The sequence below is a fragment of the Petromyzon marinus genome, chromosome 52, assembly GCF_048934315.1.
Source record: "Petromyzon marinus isolate PM22_M1 ecotype Great Lakes invasive population chromosome 52, UKy_Petmar_22M1.pri1.0, whole genome shotgun sequence".
NCBI lineage: Eukaryota > Metazoa > Chordata > Hyperoartia > Petromyzontiformes > Petromyzontidae > Petromyzon > Petromyzon marinus.
In genome coordinates, this window is record NC_133718.1 from 9,384,206 (window position 1) to 9,402,078 (window position 17,873).

Sequence of the window (17,873 nt, forward strand, 5' to 3'; positions counted from 1 at the left end):
ACAGCATTTGCCCCAACAGTCTGTTAAAGGCTATGCGGGGGATCTCTGTCATTGTGGAAGTACATGCTGTGCCAACAATGCAGTGCGTAGTTTCAAGGCCCATATGTAATGTTATGTAAATACAGATATTACCTCTTTAGAACGAACCACTAGCGAACCTGGAATGAAAACTTAAACTGGACCTTGAGGAAACACGTGACAGCGTCAATGTGTCGCTGTGTATTTGTAATGGTTTATTTGAACAGGCATCCTAAACAAATGCTAAATTAAAACATGACATACAGGCAGGTACATGTGTACATTATTCATAGAATACAAAAGAAAAACCCATCAATGATTGGATGCTTGGCAGCGAGCACGATCGTTATATATGTAGGGTGGCTAAGGTAACCCGGACGCTGTGTGGAAGTATGCGAATCGACACGAGAATTAACGCCACTGCAGCTATGCTCGTAATAAACGGGCTATCGTTATGAGCATGGTCCGTTATACGAGGTCAAGCCGTAGTCATTTAAGGAATGCAGAATCGCGTGAAAGCGTCTCTCCGATGTGCGTTCCCGTGTGTGTGCCGACGCCGCAGGAGAGTGCCCCCTCCGCCGACGACTACGAGATGCCAGGCAGACCCAAGGGTGGGCACGGAGCATGGAAGAAGGGTCACAAGCAGAAGCAGAGCGTCCCACCGTGGGCCTACCCGTCGCCACCCTTGTCCCATCCTCCCCCCTTCCCTGGCTTTCCACCTTACGTGAGCACATTCGCCTGCTGGGACACTTGAGCGTTGCCGTGTGTGTCATACGAATGAGCGAGTGTTGTTAGGCGAGGAATTAAAAGCGATTGTTACATGCCGACTAGAGCGGTTAATCGATCGGCAGGTCGCACATCGTGGGGGAAAGCGTGTGAAAGAGTAGGCCAAATACCCCCTAAAGCGGCTCACAGTGTTACCACGTGATACATTACTCACAATACCCCCACAGTGTTACCACGTGATACATTACTCACAATACCACCACAGTGTTACCACGTGACTAGACTCAAGGTAACGAAAACAAATCGGATTCATTTATTTTAACGAAACTTTATTTTGAGTTGTATTCCCCATACAGTATATTTTTTACAGTGTTACAGGCAAATGTACAATTATTGTTATTTTTATGCCTAACAATGCTTCCCTTTTTTGTTTAACCATAACACATTTTATAACACTTACAGGTATGTGCATTTAAATACACTTAATTATCGCGTCTTGACTTACGAACCATTCGACTTATAAAGGCTGTTCAGGAACAGAACCCATTAGTAAGTCAGCCACTTGTGTGTGTGTGTGTGTGTCCATGTGTGTGTCCATGTGTGGGGAGCAATAGTGTAGCGGTTAGCGCGCTGCGCTATGAACCTGGCGACCCGGGTTCGATTCCCTCTCACGGCCAACACCAGTGACGATTATCTGAACCGGTCCCGGGCCTCCCCTAGGTCGACTCAGCCTCAAATGAGTACCTGGTGCGGTGTAAACATCGCCACTGGGGAGACAAAGGCAGTCGGGCGTGGTGCTGGCCACCCACCCACTCGTGTACCATTTCGGCCTTCATAGGTGCTCGCTAACAGCACTTGCCCCTACAGTCTGTTAAGGCGAAACGGGGGATCTTTGTCTTTGTGTGAGGAGCGGTCGTGTAGGTTTTACGTTCTTGCTAACAGCCCTTGTCCAAACAGTCTGTGAAGGCTATGCGGGGGTTCTTTGTCTTTTGCCTTTGTGTGTGATGTTTTAATTCGGGCTTTTTAACTTTTAAAATGAAAGAGTTGAATGAAAGAGGTTTCTGAGCCATAAAAATGAAAGTTTATTCGTCTTGGCAATGGCATTAGTGGCGGCGGTGTTGGCATCGTGGTGATGGCGTTGTTGGTGTTGGCGTTCGCGGCGTTGGGAGTGTCCGTGACATTGGTGGAGGTGCTGACGTTGACGGCTGCGGCACGAATCAGCTTCTCATTCTCGTGACGCAGCCGTTGATTCTCCTTCTCTACGAGCCGGCTCTCCTCATGCAGCATCTGTGGATGCAGCACCATCGCCCTCTCACGTGTATTTATCCTGTGACGAATGTGACGTCATCGCCGGATGTGATGCGGTTAGAATCCGACACCGGCCGGGCACGTCAGCTGACCCCCCCCCCCCCCCCCAAAAAATGGGGTCTGTGACGTCACAGACCGAGGTGTGCCTTATTTATTTATTTTAACTCAAGCGGTTTTTCGTGCCATGCCCCTAGCGGTAGCGGGGAGGATAACGGTGGGGGGTGGGGGGACGGTAGGGGGGGTCGGGAGCGCTGCCGCGATGTACGCGTTGCTGTCGACCATCTTACACAGGGAAAAGTTTCTCGCTTTTGCCAATCCCTGTGTCCCCTCACGGCGTGGGGGGAGGGAGAGGTGAAGGGGGGGGGGGCGTTTTGAAGACGTCATCGCCGGCTTTCCCGTTCACAACAACGGGCGACGCTTTCCTCACGTAAGATGGCCGCTGGTGACAATCGTTTGCGAGTTTGAAGTTGCAGGGCAGTTTTTTTCTCGTCGCATTCCAGCGCCTTTCTCTCCTCTCTGAGGCAGCAAGACACGCGGCCTTCCACTGCCAATAACCACCAATGACAACCAACTCACGTGTCTCCTTGTTGTTGCAGTATTAATTACGTAAGGGACCGACAGCCTTGGCTTCTTCACCACCATCAACCGAGAGTGGTCTCTGGGAGTCGAGTTTCTTCTGGTAGAGGGCACAGCTCCAGATTAATTCGAGTGTAAAATAAAAGTTGCCTACAACGAGCTGGCTAAGTGCGTGAGGGAGGATGCACGACTGGAGAAAACAACTGGGAATATGCACAACTTGTGCGGGTTTCACGACGCATTGATATTTACGCGACCCAAAACAAAACCTTTATTTTTATTTAAAGCTTTCGTGACTGCAGTAATTCATATTCTTGGTTCTTTTGGTAAAGTCACGTTGAAGGGAAACAATAACAATAAAATATATATAAACAATAAAATTCTCACGACGTTTCGACTGCAACACAAGTAGTCATCATCAGGTGTGAAAACCAACGGCAAAAAACATTTTTTCAAATGTTTCTTGCCGTTTGTGTTGCAGTCGAAACGTCGTGAGAATTTTATTATATATATTTTATTGTTTCCCTTCAACGTGACTTTACCGAAAGAGCTAAGAATATGAATTACTGCAGTCACCAAAGCTTTAAATCAAAATTCTTTTAATTAATTTCTCCTACACAACCAAGCCAGCATCAGGACTCAAGGTAACGAAAACAAAACGAATTTCTTTTTATGTTACTTTATTTTAAGTTGTATTTACCATACAGTACATTTTTTAGAGTGTTACATGCAAATATACAATAATTCTTATTTATAAGCTTAACAGTGCTTCCCTTTTTTTGTTTAACCATAACACATTTTATGACACCGACGGATATGTGCATTTAAATACAGTACATTATTGCTTCCCGACTGACAAACCATGCGGCTTACGAAGGGTCATCAGGAACAGAACCCATTAGTAAGTCAGGCACGTGCGTGTGTGTGCGTCCATGTGTGTGTGAGGAGTGGTCGTGTACGTCATACGTCCTTGCTAACAGCCATTATCCAAACAGTCTGTTAAGGCTATACGGGGGTCCTTTGTCTTTTGCCTCTATGTGGGTGATGTTTTTATTCGGGCTCTTAAACGTGTCAAATTGAAGCGTTTACGAAATAAGTTTCTGAGACATCGAAATTTCAGCTTCTTGGTCTTGTTGGTGACGTTGGCGGTGGGGGTGTCAGTGGCGGCGATGGAGGCGGTAGCGTCATCAGCGTCGGCGTTCGAGGCGGTGGGAGCGTCTGCGGCATTGGTGGACGATGTGGTGTTGGCTGTGGCAGCAAAGGAGGTCTCCTCGTTAGTCGTGATAGCGGCGGTGGTGGCGTCATCGGCGTCGGCGTTCGCGGCGGTGGGAGCGTCGGCGGCATTGGCGGAGACGTTGGCCGTGGCGGCGTGGGCGGCTGCGGCACGAATCAGCTTCTCGTTCTCGTGACGCAGCCGTTGATTCTCCTTCTTTACGAGCCAGTTCTGTTCACACAGCATCTGTTGATTCAGCACCATTGCGTTATCCCGAAGCAGTATCTCTAGACGCAACGCCTCATTGTCTTTACGCGTCTCCGCCTCCCTGAACCTAAGGAATGCGTTGTCGTCTTCCACCGTGCGTCTTCTTTGACGCAGCTTCACGTTTTCCTTGCACAGCATGGTGCTGTAACGCTGGGTGTTGGATAGGTTACAGCTCCAACGTCGCCACAGGAATATCTGGATCACAGCCATCATCACTATCGCAACGGCCATGAGCTGCTGTGACACAACGCATGGCAAGGGGTCTATGTTGGGCTTTGTGACCAATGGAGTCGGGTAGTTGACACTGCCTCCTCCTTTGTAGTCAACCAGTCTGGAAAAGTGAATCAAGAGCAACGCAACAAACGGTATGACTACATGCAGGAGCAGCATCTTGCCACGACGTGTTGCCAACGCGAAGCCAGTTCGGGTGTGAAACTCGCGTGTGAGCGTCACGTGTGTATTAAGCCTGTGACGATTGCGACGTGATCGCCGGATGTGACGCGCTGACCCCGCCCCCAAACCGGATGAATGACGTCACAGACCGAGCCGCGCCCTTATTATTTATTTATTTGCCTCGCGCGGCGTCTCGCGCAGCGCCCCTAGCGGTAGCGGGGAGGTTAACGGTGGGGGGGGGGGACAAACGGGGGGAGGTGGAGGGGCGTGTTGTAGACGTCATCGCCGGATTTCCCGTTCACCACAACGGGCGACGCTTCCCTCACGTAAGATGGCCGCTGGTGACAATCGTTTGCGAGTTTGAAGTTGCAGGGCAGTTTTTTTCTCGTCGCATTCCAGCGCCTTTCTCTTCTCTCTGAGGTAGCAAGACACGCGGCCTTCCACTGCCAATAACCACCAATGACAACCAACTCACGTGTCTCCTTGTTGGTGCAGTATTAATTACGTAAGGGACCGACAGCCTTGGCTTCTTCACCACCATCAACCGAGAGTGGTCTCTGGGAGTCGAGTTTCTTCTGGTAGAGGGCACAGCTCCAGATTAATTCGAGTGTAAAATAAAAGTTGCCTACAACGAGCTGGCTAAGTGCGTGAGGGAGGATGCACGACTGGAGAAAACAACTGGGAATATGCACAACTTGTGCGGGTTTCACGACGCATTGATATTTACGCGACCCAAAACAAAACCTTTATTTTTATTTAAAGCTTTCGTGACTGCAGTAATTCATATTCTTGGTTCTTTTGGTAAAGTCACGTTGAAGGGAAACAATAACAATAAAATATATATAAACAATAAAATTCTCACGACGTTTCGACTGCAACACAAGTAGTCATCATCAGGTGTGAAAACCAACGGCAAAAAACATTTTTTCAAATGTTTCTTGCCGTTTGTGTTGCAGTCGAAACGTCGTGAGAATTTTATTATATATATTTTATTGTTTCCCTTCAACGTGACTTTACCGAAAGAGCTAAGAATATGAATTACTGCAGTCACCAAAGCTTTAAATCAAAATTCTTTTAATTAATTTCTCCTACACAACCAAGCCAGCATCAGGACTCAAGGTAACGAAAACAAAACGAATTTCTTTTTATGTTACTTTATTTTAAGTTGTATTTACCATACAGTAAATTTTTTAGAGTGTTACATGCAAATATACAATAATTCTTATTTATAAGCTTAACAGTGCTTCCCTTTTTTTGTTTAACCATAACACATTTTATGACACCGACAGATATGTGCATTTAAATACAGTACATTATTGCTTCCCGACTGACAAACCATGCGGCTTACGAAGGGTCATCAGGAACAGAACCCATTAGTAAGTCAGGCACGTGCGTGTGTGTGCGTCCATGTGTGTGTGAGGAGTGGTCGTGTACGTCATACGTCCTTGCTAACAGCCATTATCCAAACAGTCTGTTAAGGCTATACGGGGGTCCTTTGTCTTTTGCCTCTATGTGGGTGATGTTTTTATTCGGGCTCTTAAACGTGTCAAATTGAAGCGTTTACGAAAGAAGTTTCTGAGACATCGAAATTTAAGCTTCTTGGTCTTGTTGGTGACGTTGGCGGTGGGGGTGTCAGTGGCGGCGATGGAGGCGGTAGCGTCATCAGCGTCGGCGTTCGAGGCGGTGGGAGCATCTGAGGCATTGGTGGACGATGTGGTGTTGGCCGTGGCAGCAAAGGAGGTCTCCTCGTTAGTCGTGATAGCGGCGGTGGTGGCGTCATCGGCGTCGGCGTTCGCGGCGGTGGGAGCGTCCGCGGCATTGGCGGTGACGTTGGCCGTGGCGGCGTGGGCGGCTGCGGCACGAATCAGCTTCTCGTTCTCGTGACGCAGCCGTTGATTCTCCTTCTTTACGAGCCAGTTCTTTTCACGCAGCATCTGTGGATTCAGCACCATTGCGTTCTCCCGAAGCAGTATCTCTAGACGCAACGCCTCATTGTCTTTACGTGTCTCCGCCTCCCTGAACCTGAGGAATGCGTTGTCGTCTTCCACCGTGCTTCTTCTTTGACACAGCTTCATGTTTTCCTCGCACAGCATGGCGCTGTAACGCTCGGTGTTGGATAGGTTACAGCTCCAACGTCGCCACATGAATATCTCGATCACAGCCATCATCACTATCGCAACGGCCATGAGCTGCTGTGACACAACGCATGGCAAGGGGTCTATGTTGGGCTGTGTGACCAATGGAGTCGGGGTCGGGTAGTTGGCACTGTCTCCTTTATAACCAACCAATCCGGTAATGTGAATCAAGGTCAACATGACAAACGCCTTGACCCCATACAGCAGCACCATCTTGACCACGCGTGTTGCCAGTGAGGAGCCAGTTGGAGTTGTGAGCGTCACGTGCGAGCGTCACGTGTATTTAGCCTGTGACGATTGCGACGTCATCGCCGGATGTGACGCGCAGGATGTGACGCTTAGAAATTCGATACCTGCCAGTGACGTCAACTGACACCGCCCCCAACAATTATGTTACGTCACAGACCGAGGTTGCGCCCTAATTAATTATAGAACATTTTTATCGCGCGGCGTCTTGCGCAGCGCCTATAGCGGTAGCGGGGAGGATAATGGCGGGGGGGGGAGACGGGGAGGAGGGGGCGCGGTCCGTAGCGCTGCCGCGGTGTACGCGTTCCTGTCGGCCATCTTACACAGGGAAGAGTTTCCCGCTTTGGCCCAATCCCCGTGTCCCATTTCTTCGTGGGGGTGGGGAGTGGGGAGGTGAAGTGGTGACGTGTTGATGACGCCCATCGCCGGCTTTCCCATTCACTGCGGGGGGGCGACGCTTCCCTTGCGTAAGATGGCCGCCGGCGGCGAGTCGCAGGTTTGCGGTGGCGGCGTTCAGGGCGCACATGGGGCGCGCGCTCCCTTCACTCGGAGGCAGCGAGAGAGGCGGCCTTCGATAAGCTCCGATAAACAACACCCAGCTAAAGCAGCGTGTCTCCTTGCTGCTGCTGTTGTGTTCGTTACGTAAGGGAACCGGCCGGCTTGGCTTCACCACCACCCCCGCCGCCAACAACAACAACCACCACCTTCAGTCGCGCGCTTCTCCTGCGAGGTTTCAAAGCTCCTGGGGGGCCTCTTTGCGGGCTCGCTCGCTCGCTCGCGCCATCGTCCATGGCCGTGTCGCGGGGAGACGTCGTCTACCAGAAGGGGCAGGTGATGGACAAGTCGCGCCCGCTCCTCCTCCTCTCCCATACCCCCTCCTCTTTGTGCTCCACGCGTCCACTGCTGGACGAGGGCCTCTGCACACCCCGTGGGGTTTATTTACTTGACCATACTTCACCTCGCCTGCTCAGTGCGGGTTGGTGAGAGTGGGGGGTAGCGTCAGTAGAGTCGTGGCTGTCGGATGCACTTCTTCTGTATGCTGTGCACCGCGAAGCAGAATGAACACGTTATTGACGTTATGCTATTGACGTTATGTTGTTGACGTTATGTTATTGACGTTATGTTGTCGTGTTATTGGCGTTATGTTGTTGTGTTATTGACGTTATGTTGACGTTATGTTGTTATGCTATTGACGTTATGTTGTGTTATTGACGTTATGTTGTGTTATTGACGTTATGTTGTGTTATTGACGTTATGTTGTGTTATTGACGTTATGTTGTTGACGTTATGTTATTGACGTTATGTTATTGACGTTATGTTGTGTTATTGACGTTATGTTGTGTTATTGACGTTATGTTGTTGACGTTATGTTCGCACGGTACGCGTGTACAGCGCTGTCTGCGCGTGCACTGGTGGGCTTACGTGCATTGTACAGTGACACTACAGTGCGGTGTGAATGAAGTCAACAGTGCACTACTTTGTGGCGAATCAACAGCGGTGGTCATATGCGAGTCGCCGCTCGCCGCCCTCGAAATGAGGATTTTATACCACTGGCTCGGTATATAATTTCCTCTTGCTATCAGTTTCGACGGTGTACTTGCATTCAATTAACTAGCAAATTGCGTGTATGTCAGCACTGTACTGAACTCGAGCCTTCACTCGCCCGCATTCACAGACCCGCTCTGGTACCAGCGTGGTGAAGTATGGTCAATACAAGCGCCGCAATGCGCCGCGCCCTGGTACTGCAGTGGACGGACGTCACTTCTCTCGCACAGCGCTCCGGGTGTGGGGGAACGCCGTGGGTCTCGCCGCGTGCTGAGCGTGCCGCGTGCTGAGCGTGCGGCGTGTGCCGCGTGCTGAGCGTGTGCCGAGTGCTGAGCCTGTGCCGCGTGCTGAGCGTGCCACGCGCCGCACGCCGCACGCGGCACACGCTCAGCACGTGCTGCGTGCTGAGCGTGTGCCGCGTGCTGAGCGTGTGGCACGTGCTGAGCGTGCCGCGTGCTGAGCGTGCCGCGTGCGGTCGATGTCGACTCAAAAGGGTCGTGGTGGTGATGGTGGTGGTGGTTGTGTGCCCTGTGTAGAGTGACGATTCTGACATTTGGGACGACACAGCGCTCATCAAGGCGTATGACAAAGCCGTCACGTCCTTCAAGGTGAGTGTCTCCGACTCTGGCTGTGAGCTCAACCGGTCCTGGGCCTCCCCTAGGTTGACTCAGCCACAGATGAGGACCAGGCGCGGTGTGTAAACAGCGCCACTGTGGAGACAAAGGCGGCCGGGCGTGGTGCTGGCCACCCACCCCCTCGTGTGCTATGCCGGCCTTCATAGGTACTCGCTAACAGCACTTGCCCCAACAGTCTGTTAAGGCTATAAGGGGGGGTCTTTGTCTTTGTATCGCTTGTCTGTGTGTACTTGTGCACTTCGTATCTCTGTGTGCGTGTACATGGTTATATTTACACCTTGAGACACAACACACCTGTTGCAAGGGATACCCGGGAAAGCCCGACAATATAACACACTTCGTGTGTCACGTGCACCACCAGTGGTTACAAAACTTATTTCTTCACGGCTACATTTTTGTTCTCCTTCCCCCACACCTCCGATTAGCATCATTGGCTACGTACGATGCGAAAGAAATTCAACATGCGCACACCTTCGAGTACTGTGTTATTCGATGGTAAGCGCCTTGCTCAAGTTCATTTGACTGTTTTTGTCTAAACGAACTTCCTCACCAGGCGGCGGAGAACGTGCACAGTGATACGTGCGCAGGTTGGAAACATGTCAGCCACAAATATGAATGGGGAAAATGGGCACACAGTGGTTTGACAGCATTGTTGCTAACTCAATAAGGCTGCATTATGCCTAGACTAGTTATAATAAATGGCACTCGACACTGTGCCATAGCAAAGTGACGTAGGATTTCTAAGAGCGTGCTTTTTTGAGTCGATGAGCCATTTTAAATGTCATGTGAATGCGTACATTCATACGAGCGGGAATTGCTTCTAAATCCTCAAAATTATCCCAGAAAGTCACTCAAATTTGGTCGCTTGGTAAACCCCCAAAAATGCCTCTAAATCGAGCAACAAAATTGCTGAGTTGGCAACACTCTACGAGCCGTTCAAAAGTAGTACGTGTATGTACAGAAGCAGATCGAGACACCCGGTCTTACACGTCTTAGAGCAGGGGTGGGTTACCTACGGCCCGTGACTACGTCAGTGTATATGGCCGTGGCCACACGAAACCAAACCAACCTCAACTAACCGACCGTGTTCTTTCAGACAGCGCTCAAAAATGGCACCGCCACTTGCGAGAGCCCCAAGACCTACGAGGAGACAAAGTCCGTGAACAAGCGGGCGAAGACACGGAGACGGCACAAGAGGAGCAGCGTGTCGCCCTCCGACAAGGTAAATATCCTGAAGTAGAAGATTAGTGGTGCTCTGGATGTGGCTGTCACGTTTATTTGCAAATGTGATTTATAGCTTTGACCATTACCTGCGTGATGTTAATAGTTGTCCGATTTGTCGTGTCTGCTGTCCAACCTATATTGGTCTTTCACCAATATTCTTCACAGGCCAACGCTTCTGGTGTTTGGCATTGTAGTGTTGCAGGGTAATCTCAGGGAGAAGGTCCATGAGGTTTGCTTCTCCTGACAAGCAACTTATTTCATGAGACCTCCTTTGCCAGTATTAAATTATGATAATAGGGTTTTCCCCTTTCTGTTTTATTGCCAGAAAGGGGAAAGCCATATTATCATAATCAACTTCTTCTTTTGCGTAGTGTTGTATATGTGGGTGTGTGAAAATTGATGAAAAATAATTAAAATTAAATGAAAGTCGAAATTTGCATAATTAATCCGAAATTATGCTAATTCGTGTAATTATGCATGTAACTATGCTAATTAGAGAGGTAATCGTATTAATTTATACGAGTGGGTGTGGTTGTGTTAATGATAGCCTTTATGATAATCAGGCCCCGCCTCGTTGACGAGGTGGGGTTATCAATCAGGATAACGTAATCAATCGTGTGCAGTTACGCTAGTGTCAATTCGGCCTCGTTGTCTAACTTCGTATTATTGATCAGCATAATACAATGATTCTCGCTTTAACACTCCCCGAGTGTTCATATTTTAGGTCCCATGTTCATATCGTTCGCTTTAGTTTAATGAGTGTGGATTGGTGTGTTTATAGTTTAGGTTCCCGAGTTCATATCATATTTTAGGTCCCATGTTCATATCATTCGCTTTAGTTTAATGAGTGTGGATTGGTGTGTTTATAATTTAGGTTCCCGAGTTCATATCTCATCGCAGGATACAGGTTTTATGCAAAAATTTCAGGAAAGAATCACACGACCACTTCTGTATTAATCAATTTATTTTCTAATTAAACCTTAACTATAATATGTATGTGAACTCTCAATCTTGGAACTTCAACACGATATCCACACGGTTTCAAGACAGTATCATCAACGACTTTACGATTTCACTTTGATAACACATGGACCCCGCATAAAGCGATTGCTGTTAGTGAGAGAGAGAGTCAGGACATGCAAATGCTATGCTACACAAAAGCTTATACATTATAATATGAACGATCATTATGCTTGAAATGGTCAGCACATGATCACAGGAGATTGATTAACATGCAACGGTATTCATATAAAAAGACAATCAAACAGTTATTATTTCCAAAGGCATAAATGTAACAACAGATCCACCGGACAGACTATAAGATTACCGAAATGGCTTAGTGTGAGGGTATGCGGCGGAACGTGTTATCTCACGGGAGATTAATTAATTAATTCGTGAATAAGATTGTATGATCAGAAAATCGGTTTAGCACGATTCCTCCCCAGGAGCGTAGCTCTGTGGCGAAGGTGCCAAGGGTTAATTCGTATTGATGGATCGGTTGGTAACTTATGCGATTAGAAGTACAGTCCAAAACAAAATATTAAAGAGGGAAATTATGAATATACTTATAAATGACGGACTGTTATCACACGATCGATGCTTCCACAGCCAGATGGTTCACGGACTTGAGTGTTCGCTTCTGGTTAAGGACCTGTGTAGGTTTGAGTGATATGAATTGTTTTGAATAGTCAGTGTTTGGAATTAATTATTTTTTTGTTGCCATACGCTGAAGTTGGCATCGCTTGTAGGAGAAGTAGCCTCGCTCCCTTTAGAGTGGTGAGGTGTGTGGGAGTGCATCATACGTATCGCCGCCCTCCTCCACGCAGCAGCCAGCCTCTGTCCACGGGGGAGAGTTGCTTGATCGCTCTCAGTTCTGCTCAGTGGACACCTCTCTCCACTGCTGGATGAGCTGCGCGATCACGCTCGTGCTGGTTCGCTGACAGCAGTTTCTCTCCGCTGTTGGATGAGCTGCATCGGCACGCTCCCTCTCTCTGGGTGGAGAACTCGAACGTGCTCGTTGCTGGTTTGCTGAAAGCAGGTTTTTCTCCACTGCTGGATGACTCAAGTCGCACGTGCTCTTGCTCTGGTTTGCAGAAGCTCTTGCTTGGTGCGTCGGTCGCTCTGCAGCTGGACTCAATGTAGAATAATCTTTCAGCAATACTCTGTCTTTCAGCTCTTGGAAATCACACTAGGTGACGCCTCACTACCCTGCGAGTCTTGCCAACGTCAGTGGGTAGCGACGGGGCCACTTTGGCTTCTGCTCGCCGCCCCCTGCTCTGCAGCTCGCCGGCTGGCGACCTGTTGCTCTCGTTCCCGATTGGACTGCTCCTGAGCTGACCCACTGGTCGAACTCTCTCCCGTGTCGAACCGCCCCGAGTTCCGACCCCCCTGGTCGAACTCCCCGAGTTCCGACCTCCGAGTCAAACTGTCTCCCGAGAGTCGACCCACTGGTCGAACTCTGGTGAGCCGACCCCCTCCGGTCGAACTGTTCCGAGTTGCTCCTCCGAGTCGAACTGTCTCCCGAGAGTCGACCCCCCGGTCGAACTCTGGTGAGCCGACCCCCCCCCCGGTCGAACTCTGGTGAGCCGACCCACTCCTGTCGAACTCTTCCGAGTTGCTCCTCCGAGTCGAACTGTCTCCCGAGAGTCGACCCCCCGGTCGAACCCTGGTGAGCCGACCCCCCGCCCCGGTCGAACTGAGGTTTCAATGCTCAGGATCCTCTTTTTATGCCCAAAAATCCCTTCACTTGGATCCTGCCCACAAGGCGGGGTTTCTTTCGATTTTTGCTGTGTCATGATTTGTCCGTATGTATCTGTGTCCGTGTGTGTCCGTACGTGTGTCAGTGTGTGTCCTTGTGCATCACCCACGGTATATTCCGTTGTCATACTCCTACCATAAAACCCACAAGTAAAACAATCAAATGTTATAAATTGTCTCGAAGGCGCCTCTCTGTCTGGGTGCACAACCTGGAGGGAGGGGCGATATTCCCTCTGACTTTCACCGACGCACAAAGAAATGGTTAAACAGTTTTAAGTTAACATTTCATTTCATCAGAGTTCCACAGTTATGATTCTGTATCAATCCAAGGTCTGAGTCAGCTTCTCGTTGTGGTGTTTGACTCGTGTTTCCCCAAGCGTATACACACTCCTACCCCGCGCTGCAGGGATACAAAGACGGCCGGGATTTCCCTTTCTCTCCGACCCTGGGTTTAACATCGCCCTTTGCTTACGTTGCAGTTTTGCTGTGCGCTTGCATTTCTTTTCCTCTCTACTCTTTAACCCTGCTTATTATTTGCGTATGGGTGGAGGCTAGAGCATTTATGTTGACTTAGGAAAACCTGATTGTTATACGTTTCGGGTCAAGTCGTATAGAAATTATAAAAATATGGAAATACATTTCATATTAAATTAATAGACGGGTGATGGTTACATTGACGTAGCTTGTGGCAGGGTTCAATTGAAGTGGGTGTGAAGATCAATAACTTTAGCCTACCCTGTCGTTAAATTCCGACTTTAAGTTACTTTGATAGTAATGCAGAACCAATTAGCTTTTTTGACTTAACTAGACCTAGGCTAACGCAACCTCCCAGTGACCCTGGCTTTGTGTTTACGTCAGCCCCTTGCAATCCGCTGCGCTCTGCTCTCTATCTGCTCCCTCTGACCCTGGGAGGGCTCTGAACGTCAAAATCGTGTTAGTGGGTCAAGGTAAATATGACCTCCACATGCCATGCTGAGGCCTGGTTTGGTGTTTTTATTCATTATTAAAATTAAAAGAAACAATAGAAATATGTATCTATATGTATTGAAAAATTACTTGTTAATATTAAGATGGAAAGGGGGGCATATACAACAGTAGAAACCCCCCATGATTTCGTGAGAGAGTTGCTTCTGCCGAAATCCACTCTCAGTCTGTTTAGGCTCCACCGTGTGAGCCATTTGGAGCTGTAGCCAGATGCGAGCTCAGTGTTAATGTGCCATTTTATTGAGAGACTGCTACTGTGTGGTGTTATCTCGGTGTGGTCTGGGATTGTTTTGTTGTTTTTTGCTGCCTTGCCCAAGCTTGATAAATCGGACTCCCGTAATTAATAAATTCTTTTTTTTATATTTAGTGACTTGCTAACCATTTTCTTTATTTTTCACTCCTATCATTTCATTTGTATTTTTTGCTGTTGTACCTTGCTGAGCTCCCCATTCTGGACCATCTGTGAAAATGAGCTTCATAGCTCATCGAATTCCTCCAGTCTAAATAAAGATTCTCATGTATGTATGTTGAACTGCTTTCGCACCATATTCTTGGTTCTTTCGGTAAAGTCACGTAGAAGGGAAATAATAAAAATAAAACACTAAAATTCTCACGACGTTTCGCACCGTACATAGCCAACCGCGCTAGTCAGAGGTGCGGGGGAAGTACAAGAAACTGAACACAAAAAGCACTTCTAAAGAAATTAGTTTTCAGTCTAGATGTAAAAGTGCGTAGCTCCAGTGGCTTCCTAATATCGGAAAGGAAGAGCGTTCCAGATGGCCGCAGAAGCGCATCTGAAAGTGCACAGTGAAAAATCGAGCCAAAAGTTTGATGGTTAGCCAAACGGTCCCTTTGAGTGTTCCCCGCTGCAACGACACTGAGAACAAGGAACACAAATCGTACGTAAGCATACACAGTCCTGCGGATGGCAATTTTCCTCAGCTAAATGCTGATGTCGAGGTCTTCCAGCCACGGGAGCTCTTCAGGAGAGAGTTAATGTAGTTTTGCTTTTCTTCCGTTGGTGGAGCGCAGACTACAGCGGTTTACTTTGTGGAGACTTGAGGCAGCCAGGCATGGTGCTGGCCGCATCGCCGCCTTGTTGCGCCTTGCCGTCCTTCGTAGGTGTGCCAACAGCGCTTGCTCCAGTGGCACGCGTCGGCTAGACGGGGTCAATCGTTGCCCGTCTCTGTGCCAACCTCTCGCGTGCCATTGGAGGCCGGGCGACCTGTGCCAGGCTGCCTGGTCCGAGGATGGCGTGGTCTACGACGCCACAATCAAGTCGGTGGAAGCCAGCGCCGGCACGTGCGTCGTGGTCTTCACGGGCTACGGCAACGAGGATGAGCTGAAGCTCTCCGATCTTCTGCCGCCAGCGGCGGAGTCTGCCGCCGGCGCCGGCGGGGAGAGCGACGCGGCCGCGAGCTGCGACGCCGACCCGGCGTCCCGGGCTGGCAAGGTGAGCCGGGGCGGCGGGGCTGTGATGGATTCGGATGAATCGATTCGTTGAGAGTTGAGCTGCCTTTCCTGCTCAAAACATGCAATGGGGCAAATGTTCATTTGCTCTGAGCCAGTGGTGCAAAAACCCGACGCCCCCCCCTCTCCCCCAAGGCTTAAACTTGTAACTTTTCAAGACCAGTCCTGGGACCACATTGACCATCTTGCACAAACCAAAATGGCGATGTATGGTCAAACAACTCCCCCCCATGACCCAATACGGCATGGTGAGACCTTCATCTGTCAAGAGGGTTTCATAAAGGGCTGTAAATTATAGCATAAATCATTCATTGCGGTGGAAAGGAAGTTTTTGATACATTTGTGAAAAAAAGCAGCCTAACCCCTAAACGTTGGCAGCTACGTGGCTCTCGCCAGGACGTGGACCCAGCCCGATGTTTTATTCAGCCGTGTTACCGAGGGTGGAGGTGAGGAGGTGCCCTTCTGTTGGAGCGTAACAATACGAGTAGGTTGATTGGCAAGACGAAGATTTTTTTCTGCGTGGGGAATTAAAGCTGTGGAGCGTCGTTGAACCAAATGCGTTGCATTTGAAGAGAAGTAAAAACATGAAGAAAAGCCGTTTCTTGAAGGCAATTTTGATCGATTTTTAAGTCAGATGACAAACTCGTCTGCCACATGGTTTAGAATTCTAGAAGATCTTTGTCTTTTATGTGTGCCAATGGAAGTACAGTGGTGGTGCGGTTGAGTGCACTACGCCCCGAACCCGACGAATTGAGTTCGACCAATAACAGTGGCTAATATTTAATCTTTTCCTGTGCCTCCCCTAGGTTGTCTCAGCCTTAAATAGTCACCTGGTGCTGTGTGTAAATATCCACATTTGAGGAAACAAGGTCAGCCAAGCATTGTGCTGGCCAACCATCTCCATCGCGTGCTGTGCCGGCATTAATAGATGCTCTCAAACAGCATTTGCCCCAACAGTCTGTTAAAGGCTATGCGGGGGATCTCTGTCATTGTGGAAGTACATGCTGTGCCAACAATGCAGTGCGTCGTTTCAAGGCCCATATTGAATGTTATGTAAATACAGATATTACCTCTTTAGAACGAACCACTAGCGAACCTGGAATGAAAACTTAAACTGGACCTTGAGGAAACACGTGACAGCGTCAATGTGTCCCTGTGTATATCTAATGGTTTATTTGAACAGGCATCCTAAACAAATACTAAATTAAAACATGAGTACAGGCAGGTACATGTGTACATTATTCATAGAATACAAAAGAAAAACCCATCAATGATTGGATGTTTGGCAGCGAGCATGATCGTTATATATGTAGGGTGGCTAAGGTAACCCGGACGCTGTGTGGAAGTATGCGAATCGACACGAGAATTAACGCCACTGCAGCTATGCTCGTAATAAACGGGCTGTCGTTATGAGCACGGTCCGTTATACGAGGTCAAGCCATAGTCATTTAAGGAATGCAGAATCGCGCGAAAGCGTCTCTCCGATGTGCGTTCCCGTGTGTGCGCCGACGCCGCAGGAGAGTGCCCCCTCCGCCGACGACTACGAGATGCCAGGCAGACCCAAGGGTGGGCACGGAGAACGGAAGAAGGGTCACAAGCAGAAGCAGAGCGTCCCACCGTGGGCCTACCCGTCGCCACCCTTGTCCCATCCTCCCCCCTTCCCTGGCTTTCCACCTTACGTGAGCACATTCGCCTGGTGGGACACTTGAGCGTTGCCGTGTGTGTCATACGAATGAGCGACTGTTGTTAGGCGAGGAATTAAAAGCGATTGTTACATGCCGACTAGAGCGGTTAATCGATCGGCAGGTCGCACATCTTGGGGGAAAGCGTGTGAAAGAGTAGGCCAAATACCCCCTAAAGCGGCTCTCAGTGTTACCACATGATACATTACTCACAATACCCCCACAGTGTTACCACGTGATACATTACTCACAATACCACCACAGTGTTACCACGTGACTAGACTCAAGGTAACGAAAACAAATCGGATTAATTTATTTTCACGTAACTTTATTTTGAGTTGTATTCCCCATACAGTATATTTTTTACAGTGTTACAGGCAAATGTACAATTATTGTTATTTTTATGCCTAACAATGCTTCCCTTTTTTGTTTAACCATAACACATTTTATAACACTTACAGGTATGTGCATTTAAATACAGTAAATTATCTCGTCCCGACTTAAGAACCATTCTACTTATGAAGGGTCTTCAGGAACAGAACCCATTAGTAAGTCAGCCACTTGTGTGTGTGTCCATGTGTGTGTCCATGTGTGTGTGAGCGATAGTGTAGCTGTTAGCGCGCTGCGCTATGATCCTGGCGACGCGGGTTCAATTCCCGCTCGCGGCCAACAGTGACGATTATCTGAACCGGTC

General features: G+C 48.8%; 1 protein-coding gene across 1 annotated transcript in view; it reads left to right on the plus strand.

Annotated features, from left to right (window-relative positions):
- Positions 1-17,873, plus strand: part of LOC142931325 (uncharacterized) — a 39,994-nt gene that overhangs the window by 1,072 nt on the left and 21,049 nt on the right. The window contains exons 2-5 of the mRNA XM_076075214.1: positions 581-742; positions 8,964-9,035; positions 10,159-10,284; positions 17,015-17,176. Coding sequence (XP_075931329.1) covers positions 611-742; positions 8,964-9,035; positions 10,159-10,284; positions 17,015-17,176 — 492 coding nt within the window. The 5' untranslated portion in view covers positions 581-610. The remainder of the gene's footprint in view (positions 1-580; positions 743-8,963; positions 9,036-10,158; positions 10,285-17,014; positions 17,177-17,873) is intronic.